The sequence below is a fragment of the Pelodiscus sinensis genome, chromosome 6 (genome assembly GCF_052426305.1).
Source record: "Pelodiscus sinensis isolate ZL-2025 chromosome 6, ASM5242630v1, whole genome shotgun sequence".
NCBI classification, from domain to species: Eukaryota; Metazoa; Chordata; order Testudines; family Trionychidae; genus Pelodiscus; species Pelodiscus sinensis.
This window is the reverse complement of record NC_143057.1, coordinates 101,296,396-101,321,102: the sequence shown is the minus strand read 5'-3', so window position 1 is coordinate 101,321,102 and position 24,707 is coordinate 101,296,396. Positions and strand designations below refer to the sequence as shown.

Sequence of the window (24,707 nt, the reverse complement as noted above, 5' to 3'; positions counted from 1 at the left end):
GTATACAGGCAGTCCCCGGGTTACGTACAAGATAGGGACTGTAGGTTTGTTCTTAAGTTGAATTTGTATGTAAGTCGGATCTGGTACATATTGTAGGGGAAACTCTAGCCAAACATTTCTCCAGAGCTCAGTTTTATTCTCCCACACCTCCCTTCCCTCAGTCCTTTATTCTCAAGCTGAGGTGTCTGCTGAGAAAAGCCGCTCCGTGTCTCCCTGGTCTGCTGGGGGGGCGGCGCTAGCTTCGCGTCTCCCTGGTCTGCTGGGGGGAAGCAGCTAGTGCGGGGTTGCCTCACCCCATTTGTAAGTATGGATCCGATGTAAGTCGGATCCATGTAACCCGGGGATTGCCTGTAATTAAATCATTTATACATTGGAAGTTGAAAATCCCTGTATTTATTACAGGTAAAATTAGTTATAACATTCATGGTATAATTAATTTAATATATGTAATTTTATATATGTAAATATATCCATTCTAAATGTTTCATTCAAGTAAATACATTTTACATAATAGATGGAATTGGGGAAAGAGATGGGAGTGAACCCACTGCAGTGAAAGTGGAGTTGCTGCAGGGAAAAATGCAGAGAAAAGAACAGAGGAGAGTCACAAAGGAAAGGGAGAGAGAAATGGAGAAAGAAGAATGAGGAAGGTGAGAAACAAAAAGGAACTAACAGTGGTAGGCCTCACAGTGTGTGATCAATTTTAGATAAGGCACTTAATAATAGTTATGTGAACATTTAGTTACAGCCTAAAGATCATATGCTCCATATCTATGCAAAGTACCAAATGATACCAATGAGCATTTCACTTGGCACACTGTGCATATGTCTACACTGCAGAGTTTTTTTGGAAAAACTACACTTACGTCCACTCTGCAATTGTGTTCTTTCGACAGAAAGTTGAAAGAATGCAGGTTTTTTTCTGACATCAGTAAACCTCTTTCTATGAAGAAAAAGCCCTTTTACAAAAGAGCTCTTTTGGAAAAGGGCACGTGTGGATGGGGAAGGGTTTTTTTTTCAAAAGAAGAGGCCATCAGGAAAAAGCATAGGTGCCCTGGTGGCCACTCCATCTGTAGCAATCACAACTTAAATGTGAGATAGCGTTCAATAACTGCAGATGCTATCTTTCGAAAAAGCAGATCGCTTTTTGATACGCTTTTGCTGTGTGGATGCTCTCTTTCAAAAGAAGTTTTTCCAGAAGATCCAGAAAAGCTTCTCTGAAAGAATTCTGAAGTCTAGACATAGCCTGTGGTATGTATAGACCTGAATTTATTTTCTAGCTCACAGACCATAATTAAACATGAAATTCTTTCCTTTCTTCCAAATAAGGTTGATATCCCTGTTCTATAGACCATTTACAAGCAGTGTTCTCATAGCCATAGCATACAGCTGATTTCAATACATAACAGCACAAGGTGAAGACAGAATACCGTATTTAGTTCCAGTAAGGGAGGAACTTTACTAGGCAACTCCAAGGAAAACTAAAGTGCTATAAGAATCAGGGGTTGTCTGCACTTCAAATGCTATAGCCGCATAGCTGCACTGTTGCAGCTCTTCAGCACTGACCCTACCCTTTGATATAGGTAATCCACTTCTCTGAGAGGCAGTATCTAAGTCAAACCTGTTTGGTTTATGGGCTCTGACAATAATACGGTCTGAGGTGGTACTGCTGCAGATAAGCTACATACATTCAGAGGTAAAACCTGGGCAGTATTAAGAACTTGCCATGTCCCTTGAGCTTGATCTTCTGGCATTTATTGGACTCTATGCATCTACACTGCACCGTTATTTTGAGATAACTAGGGTTATTTTGAAATAAGGATGTGAGCGTCTACACAGTCATTGCATTATTTTGAAATAATTTTGAAATAATGGATGGCTTATTCCGAAATCTGAAAACCTCATTATATGAGGAATAGTGCCTATTCCAAAATAGCCATTTTGAAATAAGGCATGTGTAGATGCTCCACTGATGCTATTTCGAAATAGCCTGTCACCAGGGCCATTCTAAGTTATTCATCCCCAGTGCTTCCTGGGACTCTAAATCAAGATAGCATGTCTACATTAGGGAAGCCTGACTCAGACTAATTTTGAGGCTTCCCTGTAGTGTAGACGTGCTATTCTGAAATAAGCTATTTCAGAATAACTATTCCAGAAATAAGCATGCATTTTCTGAATGTGACCAACATTTTTGTTTTGTTTCTATCTCTTCAACTTCACCTGTGGCTGTCCTTTGCATTTTTCCCACTTACTGACACAGTTTCTTCGATTTTGAAACTTGTGGGCCAGATTTTCAGCTGATGTAAATTAGCTTTCACCACTGAAGTCAGGAGCACACTAGTGTAAACACATGAATTTGAGTATTTCTAAATAATGGGAACTGGATTGATAACCACTTAAATAACATCTATAGGATAAAAACTGATAATTTGTCAATGAGAAAAGTTGGTAAAAATGAAATATGTAATCAGTTCTAGAGTTCTTGCTTAAGGGTGAGACCTAGTATGAGTGACCAAGGAACATTATGGGTATAAAAGTTAATGTGGCTTGGTTGGTCTAGAAATTATAACAAGGAGTCTTAGAAATGTGGGTTGTAATCAAGGTTGTACTTCTGAGTCACTGTACACAATTGAGTAGATCACTTATTTTCTTTTGTCTTAGCCACTCCAAATGGATAAAAATCAAGATACTGTGATATTGTATTTTACTTTAGCTTTGTTAGGCAAAAAAACTTTCCTGTAAAGCATTTTCCAATCATGGAACTGGTGTCAATAGAAAAATTAAATATCCGCACTAAATGTACTGTGGTAGTCCCTATTCAGGGCTCTTGAACTCCCTTGTAATTCTCATAGAAGAGTGATGCTGCAGGGAAAGCATAGATGGTGTGGAAATGTGTCTTCCCATGGTGCTGGGGCTTCACGGCTATGGATAGCTCAGGCAGATAGGCACACGTGTCTTCCAGGACAGCATTCCCCACACCAGTGATGAATTAATTATATTCTGCAAAATGACAATGTGCTTGCAATCAGTTGTTTCATTGTTTTGCAAGAGCAATGAAAGGAAATCTTACCTGGTCACTTCCATTACTCATGTACCAGATCCAGTTGATAGGAGTATATTTGACACTTTTACAGACCAGGACAACAGAATCTCCTACATAACTCACTACATGATGTTCTTTTCCATCAATCTGAGGTGCTAAGAATAAATAAAGAAAATTTTACTAAGTAAGCGCTAAAGATTTAAACGGAAATATACAACACATCAAATTTTCTATTTTTAAGAATATATTAGTCTTCTCTTTTCATTTCCCCAATTAACATGGAAACCACTGTATAGCTCAGAGTTTCTCAAATTGGAGTCCCCAGGGTACCCCAGAATGTCTGGGAGCACCACTGGTCAACTCCACCCCGGTGTCTCCTGCATACTGTAAGTCCAGCCTAGATCCCAAACTCCTTCCCAGAACCCACACCCCACGCACCCAAACTCTCCCAGAGCCTGCACTCCACAACCACATCTGAACTACAACCCTCTGCTCCAGCCTGGTGAAGTAAGTGAGGAGGGGGGAGAGTGAGTGGATGGAGGGATGGGTTATGGAGGTGGGGGTGGGGCCTTGGAAAAGGAGAGGGATAGGGGCATGGCCTCAGAGAAGGGGACAAGGCTAGGTCTGCCCAGAGAAGCTTAGGGGTTCCTGAAAAATTTTAAACCAAAATGGGGGTCCTCGGATTGCTATCATTTAAGAACTAGTGTTATCGCACATGGGTTCTAAAGCATGAACTATATAAGGGTTACTTCTGGCTGGAGTGCCACATACAGAATTTAAAATGGCATCTATGGTAATTCCACTTGCAGAGCAGTTGCAGGATTTGGCATCAATGCACTATCAAAAAGTAACTTTAAAGCTAAAATATTAACTGACTTCTTGTATTCTCACCCACCTACCCACCTCCATACTCAGCCATGAGCAATACAGGATTCAGATTCTGTTACAATCTATATGAATATATAAATCTAAAAGCATAAAAAATCATGCAATTTCCAAAACTGCAAGACTTCTTTGCAGGCTACAATAACAAAATGATAGTATTTGGTCAGTTTTGCATGCTGGAAAATATTGCTGCAGAACAGTTTTCAGTTTGCCTTGATTGAAAAAAATCAAGGGATTGCAGAAACGTTATACTTTCAAACACTGACATCTAGATGTACAAACTGAGTGAAGTACCAGCAACCTAACCCTGCAAGAAACAGCATAGGGCCACAAGACACAATGCATAAGATATTAATTTGGAATTACTTATGCTATAATTTTATCATCGCTATAGAAGACCTAAAGTGTTCCCAATGCAGAAGCCTATATGCTCAGTTGAACATATTGCTCCACCCACTGATATACTTAACCCTAGACAAATAAACCATGACAAATAATTTATCTGATGAAAGTCACCTCTTTTTTCTGTTCTTGGAATGTCTACTAGCAGATCATGATTTTCTTAATTTTTTTAAAAAATGTATTCCTTACATTTTTCTGGTTCTGTCTTGCTATTTGGAATAAGAGATGGCATATTCACACAAGACATAGCAGACCAGATCCACGCCTTCAATTTATATAAGCTGAAGATCGGCCCCAGCATTTTTTTTCTCTTCCTTAATTGGTTGAGAATAAAAGTTTTCTGAGGTGAATTTAAGTAAATACATTTAATGTTCACTTTCTGTGAGTACTCAAGCTTGCAGTATTCAAATTAATTTTCCAGTTTCATTCGTGCTAATAAAATATGGTTGCTTACAAACTCTCTGACTGCAGCAGGGCGTGCAAATATGACTAAAGCAAATTCATAAAACATTCAAATGAATATTCATGGATATTTTTCACTATTTTCTCAACTCTAGATGAGCCTAATTAGTAGAAGCTTATCACACATTAGTAATGTACAGCAACCCAGCAGTTACCACTGTATCCCATCATTCCATATTTTACAATTTAACAAATAATCCATCAAATAACAATGTGAGTTGGCTGTCATGCCTGCTCTGCTGCTGACCTCCTAGTAAGGACTTCCTGATTTGGATTCTGACTGCTGATTGATCCCTGGAGTCCCAGCGCAGACTCTAATACTTGGTATCGAGCCTTGGCCTGATTCCTGAGCCTGGCTCTGACTAGAATTGCCAGCTTTCTAATGGCAGAAAACTGAACTCTCCTGCTCTGCCTGGAGTAGGGATGAGAAGTTTGGGGTGCAGGAGAAGACCCCAAGTAGGAACAGGGGGTTGGGGAATGGGAGGGGATTCAGGATCCCGGTGGCTCCCAGGAAGTGACCTCCATGTCCCCTAGGCAGTCAGGAAGGCTTCCCATACCTCATCCCCCTACAGCACCCATTGGTTGCAGTTCTTGGCTAATGAAGCAGTAGAGTACCCCTGGCTTGAGCAGAAGCAGCATGCAGAGTATTCCTGGCTGATTATGCACCTAAAGGCATCAAGGACCTGGAGGTTGCTTCCAAGAGCTGTGCAAGCAAGGACACATATGGAGCCTACATTAGTTCCAGGACCTGGCTTTGCTGCCAACTGGACTTTTAATTTCATTCTCTGAAAATCAGACCACTTTAAGATGCCACAAGCAGGGCACTGAATTCAGACTTTAGGCTTACAACCCCTTTTAGTCTTTCCCATGAAAAGACTAAAAATCTTCATTTCATGATTTACAAAGGGCTAGTATGAATAATTACTAAAGATTCTTAGTTTGCCTAAGTGGTTTAGCTACTACTATTCAGTCTAAGTGCCACTGTTCTAAACCAAAAGAAAACAATAACTACTTTCAGCTTCAATTGATAATTATTAACGGTTACAATTTATGATTATAGGCGTTCAATGAGTTCTATAATAGCATGTCAGAGTAGAATATCACAACGCTCCCTTCTCGCCTTATAATATATGAATGTTTGTATGATTTTCATGTGAAACAATCAGCGTTAATACAACTTGCCTTGCACATGAAATGTGGCTTTCACTTCTTTTTCACTTTTAAAAATACAAGTGTAATTTCCCATTTGATTTCTCTCTCTGATATTCAACCTATAAAAATGAATAAGTGAGAAAGCAAAGATACGGGCATTTTTTGTACACCTAATATGTATAGTAAAAGAAAACCAGAAAAGATTAGTATTAAAAGATGAACTACAAGTTGTTAACAGTGTACGGTTCAGGTTTCATGAAGAATGACAGAAAGAATAAGTACAGTCTATGAAAGATAAAAATTAGAAAATGTACACAGTGCACATACAGTGTACTCTTTCTGTATTTCACAACACATGGCTACACATAGACACACATTCAAGATCAGATATCTTTCTAAATGCTCTAGTTCAACCATAAGTTTATGGGTTACCAGCAAGCTTACTGAGTGAAATCACTTGTGTTGTACAGGAAGTTAGACTACGTGAGTTCCTTCTAGCCTTAAAGTCTATGGGTACGTCTAGACTACAGGCTTTTGTCGACAGAAGTTCTGTCGACATAGAGCGTCTAGACACATTCAGTTCTGTTGACAAAGCAAGCTGCTTTGTCGACAAAACCCTGTAGTCTAGACGCAACCCTACAGGCAATAACACCTTCTGTCGACAGAACTCTGTCGACAGAGGTGTTATGCCTCGTAAAATGAGGTTTACCAGCGTCGACAAAAGTGCTGAGACATTATGTCGACAGAACTCAGCGGTAGTGTAGACGCAGTATAGTTTTGTCGACAAAAGTCCACTTTTGTCGACAACTCAGTAGTCTAGACACACCCTATGAATCCTCATGAAACGTATGGATCTTGCAGCTGCAGATCACCACACAGAATAATTTTTAAAGAGATGTCATCCCACTGTCTGGGAGTAGAGCAAGTGCTGGCCTCCCAATTGGCTTTGTCATAGCCAGTATGGATGACACATGTATAGACTGTACATGCACTTGTGCAGTAGTGGGGAGCAGTGCAAGTGCACAGCCCTGGTATTCCCTATCTCAGCTATCACAATGGAGAATTTGTACTGTGATAAAATGGAGGCTCTAGAGTGTTTTCTGGAAACTTTTGAAATACCCAATAAAACTTCCTATGTTTCAAAAGATTAAACAAATTTCAATTTTCCCCCTCAAAATATATCTACCGTGAGACATATGGAGGAGGAGTTAGGGCAGTAGATGGAGTGGGGAAAGGGAAGGACAAAAGGCTCCTCCATTCCTTCTTCCTATGATGGCGAATAGAGATATTGGGGGAGAGAGATTAGTTTAGAAGAAAGAAGCTAACAGGCAATGGCTGCTCCTGTTACTTGAAAGAAGGCATCATTTCCTTCTGCTACTTCCATTTCAGACTGCCTGGAGAAGTCCTTTGTTTATCAGACCACAGAGGTGAGGCAACTGAGTTACCTTGAGCCAGGGAGAAGAAAAGGAGATAACCCTAACCCTTAACATTATCCTTGGCTCCCATGTATGGGTTTTGGGAACAAATTAGCCCTAACTGAGGCTCATTCAGCGTGAACTTTTTAATGTCTATACATTTTGTAACATATCTGGTTTTACAGACATAACATCTTTACATGGAAAACATTTTTCATCACATATGCTACAGTACATACAACATAAGTCGATAATGGTTACTGAACAACATCTGTATTTGATTTAATTCCTTCAATTGTGCCTGGTAAACTGTAAAGAAGACTCACGTATATTGGGTACTCCAGACATTTTTGAGTTTACTAGAGGTGACATTGTCACTTCTGACTGTTTCATTATCCTTCTTCCACGTCATATTAATGGCTGCTGAATCAGTGGATGTGCTGTTCAGGGTACACAAGAGTTCAATGGTAGCTGGATCGGCTAGTATAACTGGTTTTTCCACTGGAGCACTGGAAAACCCTATCAAAAAATAAAATAAATGAATGTATCTAAAAGAAGCATCTTACTTCCTTTTTGGGGGGATTGAGATACTTTTCAATTATTGGATCAAATTCTGGTTTAATTTACACTGGTGAAAATACAGAATAACTCTACTGACAGCAGGGGAGTTAATCTAGATTTTACTAACACAAGTGAAAGCAAAATGTGACCCAGTGTTTACCTATATATGGTGCCTAATATGGACAGAACCACAGTGTTAAACAACTATGCTTTTAAGAAAATGTTAATGTAGAAAAAAGTGCTTTGCATAAGACCTTTACGTTACAAAAGTGACTATGGTTGTTGCCCAAGTATAACATAGGTATACACACACCACTGAAAGTCCATAGTATGTGTACTCCTAAGACACTTGGTGCTTTTGAAAATTCCGCCCTCAGATCCTTTGGGGCCTATAATTTTAGATACTGATTCTGTGTCTATTGAATTCAACAGCAAAACTCCCAAAATCAATGAGGCTGAATCAGGCCCTTAGCACTACTGTTGCTTGAACTGGTTGTATGTTGTTTAAGCTATCTTTAGATCCATCTGCTGCTGCTGCTTTTCCAATGGCAAACTACCAGTACTGCAGGAAGCAATGTAAGAATGTTCTCAAACCCACAGTGAAAATGACACATTTTTGACTTTTAACCAGTTCCATTTGGGTGTAATAATAACCAAAAGGTCTTGTAAATAGACATTTTCTACAGGCTGAAAAAAGCATATGAGTAACAAGCCTTTTAATTCTGAAATAAATCTCTTTGACTTCTTATCCCCAAGCCCAGTGTTGACACTTCATTCTTTCCATCCTTAGACATTCCTTCTTGGCCTGGCTATATGTCCTATGGAGTTCTGCTTTTTGGGAACATAGCCTACATATAAAAGTTGCTCTGCATTACAAAATTGAACTCCTTTCTATGAACAGCATTTAATAGGAAGTCATAAAGCATGTCCCACTGGCTCATCACAGAAATTAGAATCTCAGAGACAAGTAAGATACAACACAGGAAGTAGAAAAGCATCATTCCAAGGGACACAAGGCCACACCACACCACAAAACACTTTTTTTCTTTATATGCTTCTGACATAGGCATATTTGAGGCTTATACATCAGAGAGCTTAAAATTCCTCAGGTGGAATGTTAAAGCCCCAGATCAAGGAATAATAAAGTTTAAGTATAAGGCCTGGGTTTTGTGTTTTCTGCTGCAGGAAAGTGGAGCCATAACCGGAATCCATTTATGAAAAATAACTAGATTTTTTTTCTGGTGACATCTCTTAGATTAAAAAAAATATAATAAGAACATTAAACCTGCCAGATTTGTATATCAGTTTATATCCAATATGATTCTTCAAGTGGATTTTTCTCTCTATAGCATAAATTTTGCAATCAAATGACTCATGAATGCTAAAACAATATAGGTGACATTCAAGATTCACTATTTTTAAAATGCTGCTCTCCAGATTAGTAGGAAATTATACTTCTCTGTTGTTAGATGTAGGGCATTCTATAATGCCGATTATCATAGCTTCTCATAGCTAGAGGAAAATATATTGAGAGATGTACTAGGAATGCAAATACTTAACTGGTTGATCAGTTGATGCCTACTGGTTATGGTTAATCAATAGCAAAGACAAAATACTTATTGCTCCAACTTGTATTTTTAATAAAATATTCAGTCTGACTTTCTGCAGCATAACAGTTATTAGAATGTAACAATGTAAATGGGACAAGCTTATTCATCTTTCCTCTGCTACAAGCCACGTAGTTTAGGATTTTGCCTACTGCTGTGTTGCTAGTTAAACTGCTGATAAGAGAAATCCTACTTTATATACATTTTAGGTAAGGATGTTAAGAAGTGGGTAACTGACTAATTGTGTAGTCGATACAATTTATAACGACTACACAATTAGTTGATAAGGGGAGGTGGAGTTCAGGAGTTACCCCTGCTGTGGCTCTGAAATTTAAATGTAGTAGGAGCTGGGTGCATAGGCTGAGCAGTCCTGGCTCACGCCAAGTCCCAGACTGCTGTACCTCTGCCTTTTAAATGTAGGAAGAGCCGCTTGGCTCTTTTAAGCTGGCTCCCCAAAGCACCAGCTCCTGTTTCCCCTCCCTGTTGCTGCCTGATACAGAGGCAGCAAGGAGGTGGAATGGGGAAAGTGAGTAGTTGAATAGTGACTCGACTACACAATAAGCCTAGGCTCATCAGGTAGTCGACTACTCAACTAATCATTTACATCCCTAATTTTAGGCTCAAAGATGAAGCAGTACAAACAAATAATGTGTACTATCACAGCCATCTGATATTACCGAATAACTTGGAAAAACATTAAAACATTAAACAAGCTACAGGGTGAAAAATAAACCCATTTACCTGGTATGGATATGTTATTCAGCACTATTGTGAGATTTTCATTAGTCTGCTGATTAAAATCTTGTGCAGTGAGATGTGAACCTATCAAAAAAGAAAAGTGAAAGTGATAAGTTATTATCATACAGCCATCATTATTCAGCAAAGTATTATTGATGCGTTATAAATGGTTATTTTAATAAACAACAGAAGTGCAGGGACCCTGTAGAAGCCTGATTCAGCTTCTTTGCCATGTACCATGTATTAGCTGTCAGATTCTGAAATTAGTGGTGGCCTGAGTTCACCATTATTATTGCATCATTTAAAAAATATTAATTTCTGGCTGCTTGCTCTGGCTATAACACGGTGAACATTATCATAACAAGAGGAAGTAAAATATCTAGCTATGCTAGGACCTGATTCAGCACAGCATTTAAACACATGCTTAAATTAAAGCATGTGAATTATTCCATTCAGAGTATGGGACTACTCAAAAGCTTAAAAAGCAACAAACAGTCTAGTAGCACTTTAAAGACTAGCAAAACATGTAGATGGTATCATGAGCTTTCGTGGGCACAGCCCACTTCTTTAGATGACCGGAGTGTTGGAAGTCCAGGTCCAAGATAAATAAGAGAAGGACGGAGGTGGAGGGAGGAGAAGGAAAAAAAATGAAGGTGAGGAAGAAAAAAAGACAGAGAGTAGATAAGCTTCAGAGGGGTAGCCTAGTCAGTCTGTAACAGGAAAGACTTAAAAAACAACAAATAGTCTAGTAGCACCTTAAAGACTAAATAGTTACAAGAGGCTGATAAGAACCATTAGTTAGCACTTTGAAAGGAAGATGACCAACACCAGATTCTACACAGACATCAAGAACCATTAGCACCATCATTGTTTGGTTAGTTGGTAATGTACGAGCCATCGGATATCACAATTCAAACCATTAGCATGAGAATTATAATTATATTATAATAATATATTAAATTACTCCTGGGTGGTCAGGGAAGGCGCATAGTGCCTGCATCTTTAGAAATTCTAGCCAATTCCAGAAGATGCATGCCAGCCCTTTTTTCCCCAACCGCACCATCAGGGCCAGTGACATGGACATGCCCACGTGCATCATGGGTGACTCTGCCTATCCCTTGCTCCCAAGGCTAATGAAGCCCTACACAGGACACTTGGACCACAAGAAAGAGTGGTTCAATGCCAGGCTCAGCAGGGTCCACATTGTGGTGGAAGGCGCCTTCGGCCATTTGAAGAGAGTTTCCGCTGTCGCCTCACTTGCCTGGACCTTGGCAAAGAGAATGCCCTCCAGATGGTGGCAGCCTGCTGTGTCCTGCACAATCTGAGTGAGAACAAGGGGGAGACGTTCCTGCCAGGGTGGGAGGCCAAGCAATTGGCCAGGGCCTTTGAACATCCACACACCACTACCATCTGTCAAGCCCAAGAGGGGGCTGTGCACATCCGGGAGGTCCTGAGGGAGAGTTTCAGACTAGGGAAGTAATAGTGTAGTCAATTAACCAATTAACCAATAAGCAAAAGCTTATAAGTTAATGCTATAGACTACATGCATTTCCTGCCCCTCCCCTCCTCCCACCAGTAAATTTTTTAGCAGGCTGGCCAATAGCCTGGCTCAGTCCCAGCTTGCACTGGGTCTGGGACCTACTCTTTTTATGGCTCTGAGTTTAGAGTGTATTAGGAGCCAGGCGGGCAGGCAACCCAGCTCAATTCCAACTCACACCAAGTCTGGGAGCTCAGACCCTGCCCTGGACAGGGGTTGCTGCCACCCTGTGCTGCTGCCTCTGATACAGAGGCAGCAGCCTGGAGTCTTCAGGAGTGGGGTTGGACTGCACTGGCTGCCAGCCTCACCCCTGTGTGGTTTAAAGTAAAAGGTTCGTAAATGTGGCTAGTCCCAGGGAGGCACAGAAACAGGCAAACTATTACTAAATATCTTTTAAACTTTTATTAGAATGCTACCAATTATAGCTTTTCTTTATTAGTCTCTTACATGCTTGGCCACCAAATAACTATTAGTAGGAGCAATAAGCAAAGTGCAATACAATAAATGAAAATTCCCTGAGCTTTTTCTAAGTCCCAATAGTTGTCAATAAGGGACCAGGGATTATCAACAGTTACATTTACATCAATCTTACTCATAAGTCTAATTACTTATCTAAAACTCTTAACAATACTACTTAACAAAACTTTTAACTAAGTTTAGATAGCAATAGTCACACTTAAAAAAACACAAAGTACAACAGCAACAACAGCATAGTTGGTATACGTTACGTTCTACAGGAACTCTGGTTCGGTGAGTGGGAGGTGGCCCTCAGGTGATCAGTCCTTGGGCCTGGCTCGTATTCTGCCATCCAATGTTTATTCGGGATTCCTCAATTTGATATAGGAAGGTAGCTGTTTTATAGAGAAAGCTTTTGCACACTTTTTGTGATAGGCTAGCAGACCCTGTCTGTTAAGTGACAGGAGTAAGGGGGTGAGATGGTTTCCTGTTTTTCCTTTTCTGCCTTATCGGGCATGGCACAGTCAGCACAACCAGCATGAACTTTACATGAACTTTTTAGGTCTAGTTTTGGTTTCTGTTCGTCGCTGACCTTTAAGTTACATAGTGTAAGGGTTTTCATCAAGGGGAAGTTGACCTTTTGCTTGGATGGCAATATGCACGAGAGGCCTGGCCAGCAAAGAGCCTGCTTCCACACCCTGGAGACTATAGAATAGTCAAGTAACCAATAAGAATTCATGAGGTTAATCAACTATTCAATTAACCATTATTTAGCATCACTATTTCAGACAAGACCAGCTGTGGCACCCTTACCTGGGCCTCCCCACAAGGGGCCTCTGTATTGCCCCTCTTTGCTTTTCCCCTTAAATCCCTTCATTCTCCTAACCTCCCTTCCCACATTTCCCATCCCTCCCCTCCTCTTCAGACCAAATAAACAAGACTTATTGTTTTGGCACAAGAGAATCTCTGTGAATTTATTTGGAGTAAATATAACTGGGGAGGGACTGGGGAAAGAACTTTGGAGGGGGGAGGTGTAAGGAGCAGGAAGGTCTCAGGGAGGGGGCTGGGACTGACGCCTGCCTTCGGTGGTCCTACCGCCTCATGTGTGGGGCCCTCAGTGGCTAGAAGGAGAGGTTAAGGGGTAGGGGTAGGGACGGGAGTGGGAGTGGGAGTGAGAGCAGGAACGGGGGACTTGAGAGGAGTGGGTGCAAGGAGGGGGTGGCTGCTGGACTGCTCAGTCGCGATGACCAGGTGGTCAATGGTGGCAGCTTATGCCATGCACATGCTGCAGTAGCTCCTGCCAGATGGTGTGGTGCAGCTCCAGGTCAACGTCTGACCTCTGCTCCTGCTGTTCGAGACACTGCTGCAGGGCACACAAGCAGGTGATGTGTTCCCGCTCCAAGTCCTCATGGGGTTGTCTGCGGTGGTTCTTGCAGGGTGGGGAGGATGGTGCGGTAGGTGGTGGATGTTTCTCATTCATAGCTGGTCCAGCTGTGAAGAAAAGTGAGAAGGGTAGTCATCCCTGGAGACTTTGTGCCTGAACCCTAGCCCTCATCTGTCAGCTGACACCAAAAGGTCTCACATCAGATGAAGGCGATGTGCTTTGAGCAAGGCCATCTGTGGCCTACACAGCAGGCACTGTCCTGCAAGGGCACGGATGTTTTGGGGAGCCTCGCTACCTCCACACTTGGGAACAAGCAAGCACGGGAAGGTGCCACCCAGGCTGGGAGCCTGAGGGCAGGCGTGACAGGGCATCGCACCTTCTCTCTGTTCTGCACACGCACTGAGTCTGGCAGTGGCGGCATCCCACAGGGAGAGGACTTCTATCCCTGGCTGCTGGAGACGGGAGGAGGACATTGGGGGAGGTGTGTATGAGCAGCAGTTGCCACTTGTCAGGGAGGGCTTTACTGGGCTCCCCTCCTCTTCCTTCCTCCCATGCAGGAGCTCGGTGTCCTCTGCTTTGCCGTGCTTGCTTGGGTTTGGATGCTGCCCCAAGAGTGCAGTCATGACCCTGTGCTGTGGGCAGCACAGTTGTGTTTTCTCCCAACCCCATCCTCCTTAGTGGTAGCTTATGGTGGGAAGGTGTCCCACCACGGAGTCGGGAGTAAGCCAGGCTTGTGTAGGAACCTTGTGAGAAGGAGTGATTGGTTCCTGTGTGGCAGCCTCATGCGGCTGTCTGCTCTGGACTGGCACTCCATGTGCACCTACATGCACAGGCTTCTGTGCAATCCCCAGGCCAAGAAGTCTGAGCGAAGAGTGCGCAGCCCCTTACTGCCCACAGCTTCCCTTTACATATGTCTAGGGAAAATATGGAACTCACCTGATGGGCCTTCCCCGTCTTCGTCCAAACCCTGGGCGACATCTGGGGGAAGAGGGAAGCATGGTTCCAGGGTCAGGATGAGCTTCTGGTAGGCAGGCATGGTGTCAGTGCTGGCCTCCTCCTCCTCCTCCTCCTCCTCCTCCACTTCCTCCTTCTCCTCGTCCACAGCCTGCCCTCCAGGAGGTTCACAATGGCTATCTCCAGGCTGGAGTCCATGACATGGCAGGGGGGAGGGGAGGACTGACCCTCCCCCGCTCCGAGAATGTGGTGCAGCTGCTCATAAAAGTGGCACACCTGGGGTGCTGCCCCTAAGCAGGAACTCTGCTCCTGACCTTCGTGTAGGCCTGCCTACGTTATTTAATTTTCATGCGCACCTGCTCCTAAATGCACATGTGGCCCTTCTGGCCCATGGTGGCGGCCATCTGGCCGTACACATCTGCATTCCTGCATATGGTATGGAGATCCTGGAGGTTAGCCTCCTCTTCCCAGACCTCAATGAGATCGAGGATCTCCATACCTGACCTGGAAGGGGCCCTCCTCTTCCACCCCTTCAGAACTGGCTGCTGGCTCGCTTGCAGCTGTGGGGGGCTCAGTGGGAGCACTGGGATCACTAATGGCAGCAGGGAAGGCAGTGAAACCTGCTGGTGTGTGGCACAGGGCTGTCAGGGCCTTCCTCATACCACAAGCCCTTTCCCCATTCCAAGACTGTCGGGGAAGGGAAAGTACAGAGTTCTGAAGGGTGTGGACAAAGTGTCCACCAGAGCAGCTGTGAGAATCCCTGGAGTCCAAATATTTTGAAATAACCACAGCTGCGCTGTCTACACACACCCTATTTCAAAATAACTATTTCAAAATAGATGTTAATCCACGTGAAATGAGGGTTTGTTTTCCAGAATTTTGAAATAATTTCAAAATAACAGGCTTGCTGTGTAGACGCTAACCTTGTTACTTCAAAATAATATGAGTTATTTCAGTGTAGACGTGCCCGTATTGACTTCAATGGAGTCAGGATTTCATCACTGGCCTATGAAAATTCTTCCTATCCCACAGAAAATCTCCTGCTCTGCATAGTGAAGTCTATTAAGTAATATTGCATTCATATTAAAAAGACACCTCCTTTACAAGAAGAATGAAAGTTTTAAAGGACAAGGACTGCAATGGAAACTCAGGAGGAAGGGGAATTCCAGACTTTCAGAGAAGCCTGTTAGACAGAAGACAATGAGCTGTCCTGAGGATGCCAGTTCAGAGCTTTAGATAGCTTAAAAATTGTATCTCTAAGCAACGACAAATATATTTTGCACAAGACAGATTTTGATTTAAAAACATTGCAAACTGAAATTATCTGATATTAACAGGACAGACAAATGTGCGCACCCAGAACACTAAAAAATGGAAACTTAATCTTGACAGGTTTCAGTGACTATCAGTGGAGTCATTAGAAACTGAGACTTGGGCTATGTCTACACTGCAGGCTTCTTGCACAACAAGCTTTTTGCAGAAGAGATCACATATGCAGTGTGGATGCTCTTGCACAAGAAAGCTCTGATTGCCATTAACAGAATGGCCATCAGAGTACCTGTGTTTTTTCCGATAGGCTGTTTTTGTGCAAGAAACCCCTGTTTGCCGTCCACACACTCCTTTTTGCGCAAGAGCTCTTGCGCAAAAAGGCTTATTCCTCATAGAAAGAGGAATAACTCTTGCATGAAAAATCTTCTCTTCTTACAATGTACTGTACATTTTCTTGTGCAAAAACTTGCTTGTAGTGTGGACGTTCCACGAGTTTTTGCGCAAAAACTCTGCAGTGTGGATATAGCCTGGGTAAATGCCCACAATGAAACCTTTGCAAAATCATAGCAATTCAGAAAAAAATGGCTTGAAATATGTAAGTTTGCAAAAGTTTGTGTGTAAGGATTAGTACATTAAGAAAAAGTATTAAGATGGAGGAATTAGAAGTTGAGCAACTGGTCTAGGAGGCACTGTGATATATATGAATAAGCCTGAGCCAAGAAGTCAGAGACATCCTAGTAAAAAAAAGAAGTCAGAGTAAAATCCTAGTTCCACGGTCAAATCTTCCAATAAGTCAGCCCAGCCAGAACAGCCCCTGTCTGCAGACTGGTAGGGGTGAGGCTTACCAATTAAACAGTTAAACATCCAAATCCCTATTTGCTATATGATTTCAGACAGCCCACTTAAACATTCTGGGCCTCAGTTTCTCCTTCTGAAGAATGTATTTCATGAAAGGTACTTACTTAATAAAATGTAATTGACATCATACTGTCAAAGCCCTTTAAGAAAGGGGATAACTGGGGGGGAAATGTAATCTGAAGCATACTCAAGTATAATAATTAACATTTGTTTTTTTACCAGGGGTAGATAAGTCATGTCTCTTTGTGGTATAATCAGAAATGCTCTCTTGAGTTTGCTGATTGATATCTCCTGTTGTCATAGCTGTACCTATTGGGAAAGAAAGAAAGAGTTAAACTAAGGTTAAAACTATTGTATTCCCTTTTTGTTGAAATGATGGGACAGATACAGCTGCATTTGAAATTGTTTCTTTTCATGAACTAAATACAAATATTGGCTGCATTCTTTCAAACAACTGCCTGGCTCAGTGTGCACAGCGATAGTCATCTTGCAGAAAAAAAATCCATTCAGTCAGCTTCCTTTCTCACATGTCAATTGTCAGGGGTGATATTAGTGATAAAGCAGTAGTATGAGATCTTTACAATTAGTATGGGCCAGAGTCTGACTGGCACCACATTATTACACTGTAGGCAGAGAAGCCACAAAGATCCCCTCTCCCATCATACTATTCAGGCTTAGGACATGGAAAGGATTGCTCTGTCACTGTTCCCCAGGAAATGCCTGGTACTTCACGGTGCTGGAGAAAGGTAAAGAAGTGGGGTCATGTTTTCAGCTGTTCCCATAGGGTATGTCTACACGTTAAAGTTAATTCAAAATAACAGCCATTATTTCGAATTAACTTTAATAGCATCTACACAGGCAAACCCCTATTTCGAAATAAATTCAAAATAGCGGAGCGCTTATTTCAAATTTGGTAAACCTCATTCCACAAGGAATAACGCCAAATTCGAAATAGCTAATTCGAAATAAGCGCTGTATAGACGCTTATTTCGAAATAGGAGGCCTCCAGCCCTTCTCAGTTTCCCCTGGTGGCCACTCTGGGACAAACCAGGAAAACTCCTCTCCTCTCCCCCAGCCCAGGAGCCCTTAAAGCGGTAGATTCGGGCCACACTGTATGTGCCCGATCCAGACCTGCCAACAGTCGCTGCCCCTGACCGAGTGCCCGCAGAATGAGCTTGGCAGCCAGTGCCAGCCAGCCATCCACCGTCCAGTCCCCCAGCTCCCAGGAGCCAGCCAGGGGCCGGAGACGGTGGGTGCCCTCCTGGACTAGTGCGGAGCTCATGGACCTCATTGAGGTTTGGGGGGAGGCCTCCAATGTCCATGATCTCCGCACTAGATGGAGGAACACAGACATGTACGGCCACATAGCTGCCACTATGGCCACCAAAGGCCACATGTGCACCCAGAAGCGGGTGCGAATGAAAATTAAAGAGCTCTGGAAGGCGTACGCAAGGGCTACATGGGGCAGCTCCCCTAAAGGGGTAGACACCTGTCCCTATTTTGATGCCCTGGACCACATAATGGGAGGCGGGACGGTCCATGCCACCCTGGGGAGCAACGATCCGGGAGCAGAAAGCCCTGACCAGGGCGTGAAGGAGAAGCCACAGGAGCCACCACAGATGGTGCCACTCCGCCAGGACCGCCGAGCTGTCCCAGCAGCTGAGTCACCACCGTTGTCTGGGGAGGCCACAACATGTGAGTGCCATCACTGTCCCCTTCCTGGGGGAGAGAGGCGGGGCAGGGAGACCAGGGACGGCGCGCATGGGCCTTGCTTACCATGGATCACACAACAATCTGTGCACGTGAGAGCATGTGCAAGCATGTGCGAGCACGTGCCGTGCCACCCCTGGGCAGGTGGCTCTAGCTACCTGCCACACAGGGGCCTTGGCCTGATAGCCAGACGCGTGTGAAGAGACATGACATGCTCCTGACCCCGCAGCGGTACACAGCAGGATGCCCTCCCTTCACAAGCCCCCTCTACACAGAGGTAGGGGATATCTCCTCCCCACCTCAGCCGCACTATACACAGCACAGGGGCATGGGTGCGGTCTCAGGGCAGCTCCCAGTCCTGGGGACAGCCGGACATTCCGACCATGGCCTCTGTGCAAGCACATCAGCTCTGACGGTGCAGGGCACGGTCATCTTCACCTCGCAGAGGGGGGCTGGGCTTCACCCACTGTGTCCTCAGGGAGAACTGACCACTTGTTTGTTTCTCCACAGCCGCACCAGCTGCGCGTGAAGGGCGCACCACCTCGCCCAGGACATGCTCCCGCACCTGACGGCTCTGCAGGACCACCTGAAAAGTGCAGAGGTACTGAAAGCAGCACCTGGGGGCACTGCGAGCCCTGCACCGCACCCTCCAGAACTGGGTGCAAGAAGACCTGCAGCTTCCGTGGGAGCAGCTTGCCCAGGGCTGTGCCATCTGCCAACACCTGCAGGCCCTGGTGCAGAGTATGCTACCTCCTGCCGCTCCAGCACCTGCTGCCTCCCCAGCTACCGCTCCTCCTCCCATTCCTTCTCCCCTTCCCGCTTCTCCCTCCACACCCTCCTCAACCTCCACACCCTCCTCCCCATCCCCTTGGGGATGCCAAGGCCCCCGCATCCGCTGTTCTGGGAGACAGTTGGCCCGGCGAGATCCCCACCATTGAGCTTCCCCTCCCCCTTCTTCCCCTTGCTTCCTCCTTCCAGCTCCCTCCTCCCAGGTTTCCCCCTCCCCTCTCCTACCCTCTCTCCTCCACTCTCCCACCTCCTTTCCCCAGTCTCGCCAGAGTTTCATCTCCCCGCCCCCAGTTTTGTTAAATAAAGACAGTTCGTGTTTGTGAAAAAACTTGAATTTGTTTGACATCATCAAGGTAGACAAACAAGCAGGGAAACCTGAGAACCGGCTGTCCAGGCGGGGGGGTGGGGGCACTGACCTGCCTACTCCTTCACTTCCACTCCTTGTGGGCGGCCCTGGGCTTTGTGGACAGGGCTGGGGCAGTGAGCATAGCAGGCGGGACTGCACGAGGGAGAGGTCGGGACAGCAGCCCTCCACACTGCTGCTTTCCCCACTTCAGCAGGCTGCAGTGCCCCGAAGCACCGCATGCACATAGCACTACCTATGCCTCACTGTGCACCATGCAAGGTGGGCAGGCATCCCTGTGCCTCCCTGGCTGTCGGGGTTAGAGCTGGGCCTGGTATGTGCCACAGCCAGGGTGGGGGTTAAGGTTGGCGAGGGAGAAAGGGACCAGGCTTCTGTGGCGGGGGAAGGGACTTGGGCTGGCACAGCAGGGGGCGGGAGAAGGGGCCTGGGCTGGCGCGGGAAGGGGAGGAAGGAGAAGTGGGGCTAGGGCTAATGTGGCCCAGGAGGGAGAAGGAGCCAGGCTTGCAGGGGGAGGAAGAAGGGACCTGGGCTGTTAGGAGTTGGGAGAAGGGGCCCAGGCTGGTGCAGCCCAACCTTCCCCGGTGGCCATGGGGAGAGCTGGGGTTACCTACCTCCCGTGAGAGGAAAGTTGGCGAGCGCAGCAAGCAGGGGTACAGCCTCCTAGGGTGTGTCTAGACTACATGCCTCCATCGACGGAGGCATGTAGATTAGCCAGATCGGCAGAGGGAAATGAAGCCGCGATTAAAATAATCGCGGCTTCATTTAAATTTAAATGGCTGCCCCGCTCTGCCGATCAGCTGTTTGTCAGCAGATCGGGGCAGTCTGGACGCGCCGTGTCGACAAAGAAGCCTTTCTTGATCGGCACAGGTAAACCTGGTTTCACGAGGCATACCTGTGCCGATCAAGAAAGGCTTCTTTGTCGACGCAGCGCGTCCAGACTGCCCTGATCTGCCGACAAACAGCTGATCAGCAGAGCGGGGCAGCCATTTAAATTTAAATGAAGCCGCGATTATTTTAATCGCGGCTTCATTTCCCTCTGCCGATCTGGCTAATCTACATGCCTCCGTCGACGGAGGCATGTAGTTTAGACGTACCCTGAGTGTCTTCACTAAGGGTGAGTCTAGACTACATGGCTCCGTCAATGGAGCCATGTAAATTAGTTTATTCGGCATAGTAAAAGAAGTAGGGATTTAAATAATCCCCGCTTCATTAAAATAAACATGGCCGCTTCGCTATGCCGACGATCAGCTGATCTAGCACAGCACAGCAGTCTAGACACGGATCTGTCAGCTGGGGAAGCCTTTGCCAACCAATCCCTTATGCCTCGTGAAACGACGTTTACAGGATCGGTTGGCAAAGGCTTTCCCAGCCGACAGATCTGCATCTAGACTGCCGCGCTGTGCCAGATCAGCTGATCGTTGGCACAGCGCAGCGGCCATGTTTATTTTAATGAAGCGGGGATTATTTAAATCCCTACTTCTTTTACTATGCCGAATAAACTAATTTACATGGCTCCATTGACGGAGCCATGTAGTCTAGAGACACCCTAAATGACACAATGTCAGCTACAGTTATTTAAAAAATATTATTACATGGGCAACAGCCAAAACAAGTGATAGATATATTAATGACTAAAAATGCACAGAAAGAACAAGCTTATGCTTATCTATAAATGTCTGAAAAAAACCAGACTTTGCTAAACAGCCAGGACTGTAGTAAAAATAGGATGCAAAAGACTGCTGACCTTTGAGTAACTGAGCAGGGATGTGTCTAGATGAAGTGAGATTGTGTACTGCCTTAAGAAGAAGGCAAATCAGAACACTTGCCAAGTTGCCAGTTCCAGAAAGTGCTTTCCCCTTCCTACCACTAGCACTGAGGACCACTACCAATTGAGAAGGATCACCTTGGCCTCTTCTCACAAATGTGTGCAGCACAGGATCATGAAAACTCTCTGTGCCACTATCAGGTTTCCACTTGCCTTACCTCATCTGTGCTAATTCTTTATTTTCACATTTCAATCATTCTCTGTCATCTGTGAACCAATTTACTCAGAAGGATGATGTTGAGGGACAACAGAGATAAGGGCCTGATAGTTAATTATATCCTACAGTTAATCAGTACATTTGTCCCATAGTGGAAAAGCTTTCTCCAACAAGGCATCAGACTGTAGGTTTTGGGTGTTTTTCCTCTATTTGCTATATCTTTAGAGTTTTGCAAATACTTTAGCCCTTTTTAAGTGTCAGGGCCATGCTTGAGGAAAGTGGCTGATTAGAACAGCTTGGAATTTGGCCTGTTTTTTTTTTAAATACAACAGAGGGTGAGTTAGGTTCACCTGCCTCTATAAAACAAATACCCTGGCAGCACAAGATGGAAACTAGGAGGGATAAACCACATGGGGGCATCACTGCACATTGCAGGAAATAATAGAGGCATGGAAAAATCCTAATCCATCGGGTAAATTAGGTTAAATGTTGTTATGGCACTTGGAAGCACAGAACTGCTGCAGGTGACTGCTCTGATCAACACAAGGATTGCCTGGAATTGTGTCTGGCAGAAGGGTTCTAATCTCCATTGAAGGATAGCATGTACATGCTGCTGTATAGACGTCAATGCACTTAAAGATACAGCAGGTTCTGAAAGCTTACAGAAGACTTAGTAGAAAATGTCACTTTCTGCACTATTCATCTTCTCACATTTTCATAATGAAATTATCATACCATACCATATCATACCATACCATATCAACCTGTTGAAAAATATGTGGGGGTGAGACAGAAGAACCTAAGAAACCACATGAGTTTCACATTGCACAAACATTCAAATAGCTCTATCACAGTGGAGAGTTCTCATCTTACATGTCTCTTCTCACTTTTCATCAGTTCCCTCTTCCCCTGTCCATGTGCATTAGTACACAGGATTATATAATAGTTTAATGAATAATCCATATACAGTAGCAATAATATGTTCACTGAGCTAGGCCATGTCTTTTTGGCTGTAGTACAGGGTACTTCAAAATAAGGTAGAAGGTGCCTTGTGTCTGAGAAGTCACTGACCTGAGCTTTCCTTCCATTAATTATCTATCCAGTTATGAAAAGCTTATTTCAAGAGAGAGACCTTTGTGAACAGGCTGATCTCTCCTTGGAATGGATTGGCAAGTCCTGGAGCTGCTGAGAGCCATGTTAATTACACACAGGGTACAGGCCATAACCTTGGGTCCTATTTCATGTTTCCTGGTTTAAGACAGTGATTTTTAAAATATAATGATCTCCAAAATAAATAAATAAATAAATAAATCTCATCTTCATCAGCTGCCAAAAACAGCCTGCTATGGATATTATCATGGTTAGTTTACATGGAGTTTCTCCAACAATGGTTTTCAGAAACAGAAACTGCCTCTTTCATAAAACAAAGAGCATTGGCATTGGACTAATGATTCTTAGACATTCTGCAGCACTTGGCATTTTCAAAGTGCCATATCTCCATTAATTAATTAATCCTCCCAATAATTCTGTGATATCAGAAATTTAAACTCTTAGATTAGCCATTAGATTTTACTATCCAACATACCTATGTGTAACTTCACACCCTAGAAACAGAGGTGGGGAACCTATGGCCCAGGGGCTGGATGCAGCTATCTGCTTGCCTGGATCCTCCCCAGAGGATCACCCCCCCCCCCCCAGCATTGGGGAGCCTGTGGTGGTGTTCCAGTCCCCCCACATTCCCCACAGGGCTGGCATACACAAAATCTACAAATTTAGGCTCTGGTGTGGGTGTGGGAGGGGAATGTGAGGAGTGTATTTCTCCTCAGTCAGGATCCACATCAATGAAGGTTTTTTCTCACTTGTGTGGGGCCCCCAACTGCTTTTTCTGTAGGTCAGCGCCCCTCCTACGCAAAAAAGGTTCCCTATCCCTGCCCTAGGAAAAGATGAGGAGATTGGCTTCTAAACAGACTGTGACATGGAAGATGCACTAAACCTGCAGTCAAACTATGTCTCTTCAAAGATTGCGATGCAAGACCTACTTTGCACCTTCTGTTGAGACACAATGAGACCCTTTTTCTGAAAGTTGATGAAGGAACAAGAAAACTCCCTTGCCACTGCATACACGCAGGGGGAAGGGAGGGTGATAAAAAAGCAGCAGGAAATGTTGGTCAGGTAACCTCATACAAGCGATGCTTTAGGTTCTTCTGGAGGGGGGGGGGACCCAACAGCGATTGGCTCAAACAAATCTGAAGTGCCCATATAAAATGATTGTTTTTTCTTGGGGCGTGTGGGAGAATTTCTCTATCTAAGCCAGAGCCTTGGGGATGTTTCAGGACAGAGATCTTTGCTTGGCTGCAGTTAGCAAGGACACACGACAACACGTCCCCATACCGTTCCCCCACCTCCAATCCACTCCCAGTGTGATCCAGGGGGCGGATGAGAGCGATTCTGCACTGAAGTTCGCCTAGGGAGATGGACACGCCACTTGCAGGAGGAAAGCGGCTGGCTTCGCCCCTCCAGCGCTAGAGCTGCCCTTCAGCACTTCCTGAAGGGCGCAGCTGCAGGGGGCCGGTGAGGAGAGCAATAGGGAGGATGATCTAATATATTTACCTGTTTCTTTAGCATCCGACAGCCACAGAGCAGCCAGCGAGAGCAGCAGCCGCACGGAGCCCGCCCTGGAGCCGGAGAGGCGCATGGTGCGGGCAGGGCAGCTGCAGTACCACTGCAATGAGACTCTTACTTTGCCCGGCTGCCGCTCCGGAGTCACGCAGCGGCGCTTCCCGTCTGCACGGCAGACTCCGCTGTGCGCTCTGCAGCGCCTGCTCGGGGCTCGGCACGCGCCTGGGACAGGAACAGGCTCAGTGACGACACCTGCAGCCGCTGCCCTAGCGCCCTCCCGCGCCTCCAGCCTCTGCTCCTGGAGCCAAACGGGACACACGCAGGGCGGGAAAGAGCCCAGCGGGCGGGGGAAGGGAGGGAGAGCAGATAGGTAGCAATGGAGGAGGGGGCTCGTTCTGGGGGAAGGAGTCTGTGCTCCTCTTCAGACACTGCGGCTTAGGTTACTGCCTAGGCACGCATGATGCGCACCCTTCCGTATCCCTGCTGTATATCAGCAAAGCTCTGCCTTTGCCAAGCACAG

The 24,707-nt window shown here is 44.9% G+C and overlaps 1 protein-coding gene across 1 annotated transcript in view; it reads right to left on the bottom strand.

The window, feature by feature from the left end:
• Positions 1–24,477, bottom strand: part of EMB (embigin) — a 30,753-nt gene extending 6,276 nt beyond the window's left edge. The window contains exons 1-6 of the mRNA XM_006139518.4: positions 24,179–24,477; positions 16,943–17,032; positions 10,269–10,349; positions 7,686–7,878; positions 5,975–6,063; positions 3,071–3,198 (exon numbers count right to left, since the gene is read on the bottom strand). Of these exons, the coding sequence (XP_006139580.2) occupies positions 3,071–3,198; positions 5,975–6,063; positions 7,686–7,878; positions 10,269–10,349; positions 16,943–17,032; positions 24,179–24,263 (666 nt within the window). The 5' untranslated portion in view covers positions 24,264–24,477. The remainder of the gene's footprint in view (positions 1–3,070; positions 3,199–5,974; positions 6,064–7,685; positions 7,879–10,268; positions 10,350–16,942; positions 17,033–24,178) is intronic.
• Between the last annotated feature and the right edge of the window lie 230 nt (positions 24,478–24,707).